General features: G+C 44.1%; 1 protein-coding gene across 1 annotated transcript; it reads left to right on the top strand.

Moving 5' to 3' along the window:
* Positions 1 to 1,105: 1,105 nt before the first annotated feature.
* Positions 1,106 to 5,913, top strand: LOC308472507 (interleukin-17F-like). The gene is made up of 3 exons (XM_080997504.1): positions 1,106 to 1,381; positions 3,114 to 3,343; positions 5,149 to 5,913. Exons 1-3 carry the CDS (start codon positions 1,223 to 1,225, stop codon positions 5,390 to 5,392), a joined length of 633 nt encoding a protein of 210 aa, XP_080853630.1. The 5' UTR covers positions 1,106 to 1,222; the 3' UTR covers positions 5,393 to 5,913.
* Positions 5,914 to 7,973: the final 2,060 nt, after the last annotated feature.

Below are 7,973 nucleotides of genomic sequence, written 5' to 3'. Positions count from 1 at the left end.
ACTCTGTAGAGCTTTCTTGGAGGGTGCTGTCAAGGCATAAGAACCCACCACCTAGGATGAACAGACCCCCATTGCTCTTTGAATGGAAGAACACACTGTCTTTAGTCAAGCTGAAGGCATATGAGAGCAACAGGGAGAAGAATGTGCCAAAGAGCTGGTGCGAGAACACAGCCCTGTTTCAGACCACTCTTTATAGGGAAGGTGTCTGTAGAAAAGCCATCATTGTGGACAGTGCAATGCATGTTCTTGTGGAAGGGCACAATCAAAGGCAAGCTATAGCGCTTGTACTTTTTGCCAATCAGGTGGAGCTTATAACTCATAACTGTGGCCTCCTGTGTTGTTTTTGCTGCATTAGCAGCACTGAAGTGACCTATCTGGATAGTGTATATGGAAGTCCTGGACTGCCCAGCCAAGACCCCTTTATCACATACGGCTCCACAATTGTGCAGTATTCATTACTACTAAAGTTGTAGCTGGAGCCATGCAGAATTGCAGCGTGAGTGCAGGGAAAATGTGTTTTCCAAGGAAAAGATCTGTGAAAGGGAGCCTGGCTCCCTTTAGAACAAATAGGCATTGCACTCCCAATGCAGCAATATCATTTGCTTGAAAGGGAGCAGCAAGTTGCTATAATCCTGGGGTTGGATGTAGGTTCAAAACGATGAAGCTGGTGGTCTCTTGAGCCTATTTATCGCCTCACAACCCAGCTCAACCAACGTAATTGTTGTGGGACTAGGATGCTGCCCTGAAATCACTGGAAGAAGTGGAAGAAATAAAAGACCTATGATGTACAATGGATGTTGAAAGTGGCAGAATTTATTTTTGCAGGGCTGACGGGGTAATTGTCTAGTTTATATCCCTATGATGGATGCTTGTCTACGTGCTTTCATACACAGATTATGAAGGTATGACATAGAACTAGATTGTTCTATTTTACAATAGGTAAGTTGTAATGATGCAATACACTAAAAAGGGGAAAGGGGGAAAAACGCTTCTCAGGCAAGCTTGCCGTTATCTTGTAGGCCATCTTTTTTTCATTCAAAGAAATCTATTGGTCTAGATTCCCCATAACTAGGTAGGTGGTGTATTAAATGCATTTCCCTTTCTGTCCCCTGGTGTACGTATGTGACATGTGACACTTTCGAGGAAGTGGTCGAGGGGAAAAAAGGGTAAATGTCAGCCACAGCTGCCCCTGAACCACAACCGAGGGCGGGAAGACTAGCGAATGGAAAAAACTGGCTTTGATTCTGAAGACAGTATAAAAGGAGACCGGGATTGCACATACGGACACGATTCAAGGTACTCAGGTGAAGAACCTCCAGCAATAGGCTCCTTGCAGCAGAAAAGAAAAGCTACTATGGCTTCTACAAGATTTCCCTCCCTGGTGAGTACACTGATAATATAGATTGTCATTTATGGTGTATAGAACTCTTAGTACCCATTTGTGTCCAACTTAAAAAGTAGAGGCGTTTGACATTGCATTTGAGTTCTTAATTCATCCTGTTATCAGTCTTCCTTCCACATGCAGAATTTTGTTAGTGAAGCTTCAATCTCCCAACCCACTTGCTACCAAAAATTGAAGCCAATGGTTATCTAAGTCTTCTGTCTGTCTATCCATCCCTCATTATAGCTTCAACAATAAGCTATATTTAATTAGCATAATATGTGTAATTAATGTAATAGATTTGGACAGTACAGTTTAAAGCATTTGGATAACAACTATTTCCTTGAATTCATGAACTTCTTTTTCTGGAGGGATTTTCATCCCGTAGATAAGCTACCAACAATGCGTCATAGCTATGACTGTGATCCCACCTGCTCTGGGTTAATGTTTCACATAACTGAATGCTTTTCGTAATCTCATAGATCTAAAGCTACTTTTAGATTTGAAAGAAAGAGGACTGATATATAATCAATTCATTCTCAGCAGGATTTCATTGTTTTCCCCCCAAGTACCACTCCCTTCAGGGTCCCATCTGCTTTCCTTGTGAATTTATTTGCTTGATTGGCACACAAATAAATATTAACGAATAGAACAACAAATAGAACAATTTTGGAAGCAAGTTTTGAAAGCGATATCTCAGATTACAGTTCAGACAATCCCTCAGCTTTTGCCTTACTTAATTTATATACTTCAAATATAGACTGATTAAGAAGTTAGGAATTAATAACGCATTTACTAACAGCAGCTAGAATGGTAATAGAACTTGGAAAACTTTGCAATTAATTAATTAATATCAACCACTGGGTATAATATAATTTGGCAAACAGCCATAATGGAAAAGCTGTTGTAAAAATTGAAGGTGGCAAGGAGAGAGAAAAAGAAGATAATTTGTTTGGCACAGTATTATTAAATATACAAATGAAGCAACACATGGACGAGAAATACCTACAACATATATTGCCATAAAGTGTGGATAAACAGGAAATGCTCTTTAGCTCACTCCTATTATTCTGAGTTTTCCAAGTGAATTTATTGAAGAAGCCTCTGTACTGGTTTACTGTAATCACTGTAAAATAATACGTTTAGTATTTTACACCCCTAGTGACCCATTTTGGGGTTGTGTCATGCCTTATTATTTATAATTTTGTAAGAGAAATACATATATATATATTTATAAAGTAAATAAATATTAACATCCTAAATGACTTGTGACAAGTGTTTGATGGTGCAGCTTTTCCTCAAACTTTTGCCAATGAGATTTTGTCTTCGTTTGAAATCCGTCTATCAGTCCTGGCCTCTATCACAAACTGGCAGCGGTTTAGCCCAGCTGCAAGACTCCCAAACAGAGAGTAGTCCTGAAAGTTGCTTTTGGTGAAAGGGATTAGGCTTGATATATGGGATTTATTTATTTTTTAAAAAAGACACGTTTAGCGTATTGCCGCTTCACCAGTGAGCCCCCACTGCTTGATGTTTTAGGCTTCAGAGGAAGGGCTTCAGGGTCACAACTCTGGCTTTCAGTAAAACCCGGCACCCTTTAAGTACTTCAATATTAGCAGAGTGCCTAGTATGAACTGTTTTATGCAAAAACCTATTTTATGTCAGTTTCAGATTATACCTCTGGCTAACCTGCACATGATAAAACAACTCATTCTGTATCTGTTCTCCCTTTCAGGTTGGGTTGTTGCTGCTGCTGCTTTCAGCTATAAATTTAGCTTCTGGAAAAGCAGTTAAGCCTGGGAAAAACAACGAGGAACCCACCGAGAACTGTCCACCCCAGTCTGGAACCCAAGAGGATTTTCCTCCAAAGTCCCTGACATTCCAGGTCCACATTGGCCGCCCACAACCAGCCAGTGAGGTGCCTCAGGACATCAGGAACAGATCTGCATCTCCATGGGATTACAGGTATTGTCCTTATTCTCACTGAATCAAATGTGTTGGCTATGAAGCAGAGCATGCATAGCAAACCCAACGTGGTTCTTCAATACTTTAAAATGTCTAGGGCTGCCGCAAGAAAGGACACAATTTTGTAGCTGTTGTCAAACCCAGGAGCCAGCCGGGTTTTCTGGGAAACAGACTGGAGAGAGAGGGAGAGCTGAATTGTCTCCATGAAGGGAGAAGTTTTTTTCTTGCTGAGGTGTTTGGACCTTCCCCTGATCCTGCTTCTGCCGCTCCCAGGTTGTGCTTCATTGATAAATGCCAGGGCTCACCCCTATCTGGAATTGTAGCCTCGGACAGGGGCTCCTCATCCAATGAGGGGCTGCTGGATCAATTTGCCCTGCAATGGGGGAAAGTCACTCTGTACATGATAACAGCCATGCTTCACATTGCTACTAATTTGTGTCTTCTCAAATGGAGCCCGACCAGCCGGCACAGAGGAACTCTTTGGCAGCCTGGGTGCCTGTTGCGAGGGTCCTAAAGCTTAAATCACCAGAGGTGCATGGGTGCTTGGATTTTGTGCCCTTGCCCTCAAAGCTTTCAGAGCCACAACTCTATAGTCTGCACCACGGTAGTTACAGACAACTGCCTTTGAAATGGAAGTTATTTGATTCTATAGCAGGCTTCCTCAACCTCGGTCCTCCAGATGTTTTTGGCCTACAACTCCCATGATCCCTAGCTAGCAGGACCAGTGGTCAGGGATGATGGGGATTGTAGTCTCAAAACATCTGGAGGGCTGAGGTTGAGTGTGGAACACAGAGTGTTTCTCTGCTGGCAGAATGTTTCTGAGAACATCTTTCCCCCATGGCTGCTCCTTTTACTCCCTATGTCTACTGGTAGTAATTGGCTGCTTGGTTTATGCACACTTGCTTTGCCTTCCCCTTGGAGTATATCTGCTGCTCAGTTTGAGGTGCCCATTCACAGGTAATCATGGTAGCAGTCCCAAGTAAGAGACTCTTGATCAACGCAGTCTGTGCATGTTTCCGATCTCACATTCTTTTTGGCAGCACTTGCTTTGAGAACCTCCCGTTGGATCACCCTCCTCTGCCTGCTTAAAAGCAGGAATGGGTCTCTCTCACCTTCCCTTGCTTCACAGGGCAGGAGAAGAGAACCCTTTGCAGCCCAAGGACCCCATTTCCCTTAAGTCAGCCTTCCAGGGATATATGCCAGGAGCAAGAGCCTCCTGCCTCCACATAGTCAGCAACGTTCCCACCACGCAAAAGCCACAGGTTTCTAAACCCACTCACCTCTCCATCCACAATTCAGGCAAGCAAGAGGCATTCTCATATTCCAGTACTAGAGGGAAGTAAAGAGCAGAACCAGTGAGGTGGGTGGGGTGGCCTAGAGAGTCTTAAGAGACTGGAGGGCCATATTTGTACCCCCAAGGGCAGTGGCTGAGGGTCTCGACCCCTGTCATAGAAGAGGAACTGGCAAACTGACAGATTGTATTGCATATCACATGATAATATATTATTAATATAGTAGTCAATAAGCAGCCATTTCCTTCACTTTCTGATAACTTGCAGTCTCTCTTCCTTGAAGGATTGAGATGTGTGAACCTTTGGAAGTCTCTTCCATGCAAAGAGACCCTACCTTCCCCGCTCACAGACCTTTCTACAAGGCGGCCATTCCTGCTTCTCTTTGGCCAAGACTCTTATTTAGCGCTGGAGAGGAGCAAACGTTTAGCTTCCCATTGTATGCAGCCAGTTTCAAGGCTCTACGTGTTCTGATAAACTAACAGTCTTGCCTTCCTTTTGCCTCTGTATTTGCAGCATTCACGAAGATCACAACAGGTTTCCCCATGTGATTTCGAAAGCCACCTGCCGCCATGCCTTCTGTCTGGACAGTAAAGGCAAACCAAACATAGCCCTGAATTCTGTTCCTATTCAGCAGGAGATCATGGTTCTTCGACGGAAGCAGGTTGGTTGCCAGCAGACCTTTTGGCTGGAGAAAGAAGTGATTAATGTTGGTTGCACCTGCGTCATGTCAAGAACCTATGCTAATCGAAGTGCCTGAAAGAAGCATAGAATTGACCAGTGGAGGTAAATGATTGACTCCAGGCTGATGCTTTCCGAATCCAAATCACATTCTTTGATGACTCAAAAGAGAAAGAGACTGCTATCTCAGGGATGAGCAGAAATAAAGACAACATAGAATTAGGAAAGATTTTGTGCAACTTTCTTACTAGATGACACAACTTTAAAATGCCATTTGTTTCAAAACATTTAAGTAGGCCATGAAAATGTTGAATATATATTCCTCCTGGCCTCAGGCCACGATGACAAAAATAATCTCTCCTAGCTAAAATGGCCTCTTCTCTTCACTTGCCAAAAATGTAAAAGTCCTGCCTTGTAATGAGTGTTGCATCCTTTACCCCCATGCTATTGGTCAGTCTTATTGAACTGTATGTTCCATGTCATGATATAAATGCATATGAAATGTGAAACTCATGGAGAAGCAAAGAGAAACTTGCTTCCAGCTGTATTTATAAGACCTATTTATATAACTTGTATTTATGCACCTGCAAATTATAATTCAAAAACATGAGTTATTTGTATTTATTCAGTAACTTAAACAATGAATAAAAAGACAGAAATATTGAGTTGTCTGTTCACATTTTTCGAATTGAAAACTTTCCTAGTGGTGAAATGTTTAAGAGAACTGACTGTTGGCACGGGCGAGCCAGGCCAGGCCAGGCCAGGGGCTTGTTTTATGCACTGTAGAGGCAGCTCAAGGCCATAGCTCAGTGGCTGGAGCATCTGCTTGCAGGCAGAAGGGGCCAGGTACAATCCCTGGCTCTCCAGTCTGGGCAGCTTCCTAGGCCATTGAGCAATCAGATGCAGATCTCTTGTGACTTACCATAAATGCAAGCGGAAGACTCCAATCGCTGTCATGCACCTGTTATGCACCACAAACATGAACCTGTTTGCTTTTCCCCAGGGAAGGCTGAGGGAGGAACGGGAGTCCGGCCCTTCTCAGTGCTTCAATCCAACCGGCTGCCTCTTCCACCCCTAAGACCCAGCTACAATACGATACGATAATCTTTATTGTCATTGTCCCATACAGAACAACAAAATTGGGGGGGGGGATCTACATAAGACATTCAAAACCAACAAACCTGCTATCCCAGCTATCCCAACCTGGTTAGCCCCCTAAAAACTCTGATACCCCATTTTTAAAATACAATATACTCCCATAGAGACTCCTTAAAAAGGTAAAAGGGCCCCTGACCATTAGGTCCAGTCGTGGCCGACTCCAGGGTTGCAGCGCTCATCTCGCTTTATTGGCTGAGGGAGCCGGCGTACAGCTTCCGGGTCATGTGGCCAGCATGACTAAGCCGCTTCTGGCGAACCAGAGCAGCTCACGGAAATGCCATTTACCTTCCCACCGGAGTGGTACCTATTTATCTACTTGCACTTTGACGTGCTTTCGAACTGCTAGGTTGGCAGGAGCAGGGACCGAGCAATGGGAGCTCACCCCGTCGCGGGGATTCGAACCGCCGACCTTCTGATTGGCAAGTCCTAGGCTCTGTGGTTTAACCCACAGTGCCACCCTTGTCCCGAGAAACTCCTTACACTGTGTTTAAAGCCAAAAGCACATTTGGATAGAAACTGTTTCTCAGGCGGCTAGTCCTACAAATGGCAACTTTCTTTCTCAAATGCTGCATGCGATTTCACAAAACAGTTGCCATGTCAATGGAAAGGGGAGAGAGGCACAATTAAGCAAATTTTCTTTTTCCTCTGATCTCCTCTTTGCTCAGCATTCCTGCCAACTCTCTCGAACTTTGTTCGGATCACAACTTCTTTCTGAGACCTCTTCCCCCTTCCCCTCCCTTCAGAAGTCATTTCCAACCCGCCCCCCCCTTCTGCGGGATGGCCGCTTATTGGCTTCTGGAACTTTGCTGCAAATTGACCAGCAGCCGACAACTGACAGGCCTGCATTTGCCTCAGTGTCTAGGGCTGCCATATGTCCAGGTTTTCCCAGACACGTCTGGGAACAGGACTATCAAAATGGTGTCCGGGTGGATTTTTAATGAATCAGTCAAATGTCCAGGGGGAAACCCAAATGTATGGCAGCTCGGGTATTTTTTAAAAAAGAAAAACTCTTGTGAAAATCCAAAAACAACAATAACCACTGCAAAGATTACGTTTTTGGGGGGAGATGTCCCCAGCAGAAAGCTCAACAACTTTGCCCAGGTGTAAAAAAGTAAGGGAAGAAAAAGAAAAGAAAGGCAACCCTATCAGTCTCTCTCTCTCTTTTAAATGCCTGTTTGTGTGGTGTTGGAGAGGAGGAAAAAACGCTGGTGTTTGTGATTTGGTTTGATTTCATTTAGATTCCATACTCCATCCCAAGGGCCCAGAGCAGTTTGTACCAAGGTTTCTATCTCTTTCTAAATGCTTAATAGTTCTATCCCTAAGCGGCTCACAAAGATGGCATTGAAGTTAAAGGTAAAGGTAAAGGGACCCCTGACCATTAGGTCCAGTCATGGCAGACTCTGGGGTTGCGGCACTCTTTTCGCTTTACTGGCCGAGGGAGCCGGCGTACAGCTTCCGGGTCATGTGGCCAGCAGGACTAAGCCGCTTCTGGCGAACCAGAG

This window comes from Podarcis pityusensis, assembly GCF_964106645.2.
Source record: "Podarcis pityusensis genome assembly, chromosome: 3".
Classification (NCBI taxonomy): Eukaryota; Metazoa; Chordata; class Lepidosauria; order Squamata; family Lacertidae; genus Podarcis; species Podarcis pityusensis.
Note: the sequence above shows the minus strand (reverse complement) of the source record. Positions and strands in the feature narration are given on the sequence as shown.

Coding starts and splice junctions, on each gene's coding strand:
- LOC308472507 (XM_080997504.1), top strand. CDS start 1,223: ATGGAAAAAACTGGCTTTGATTCTGAAGACAGTATAAAAGGAGACCGG. Junction 1,382..3,113: donor CTACAAGATTTCCCTCCCTG/GTGAGTACACTG, acceptor TCTCCCTTTCAG/GTTGGGTTGTTGCTGCTGCT. Junction 3,344..5,148: donor GCATCTCCATGGGATTACAG/GTATTGTCCTTA, acceptor CTGTATTTGCAG/CATTCACGAAGATCACAACA.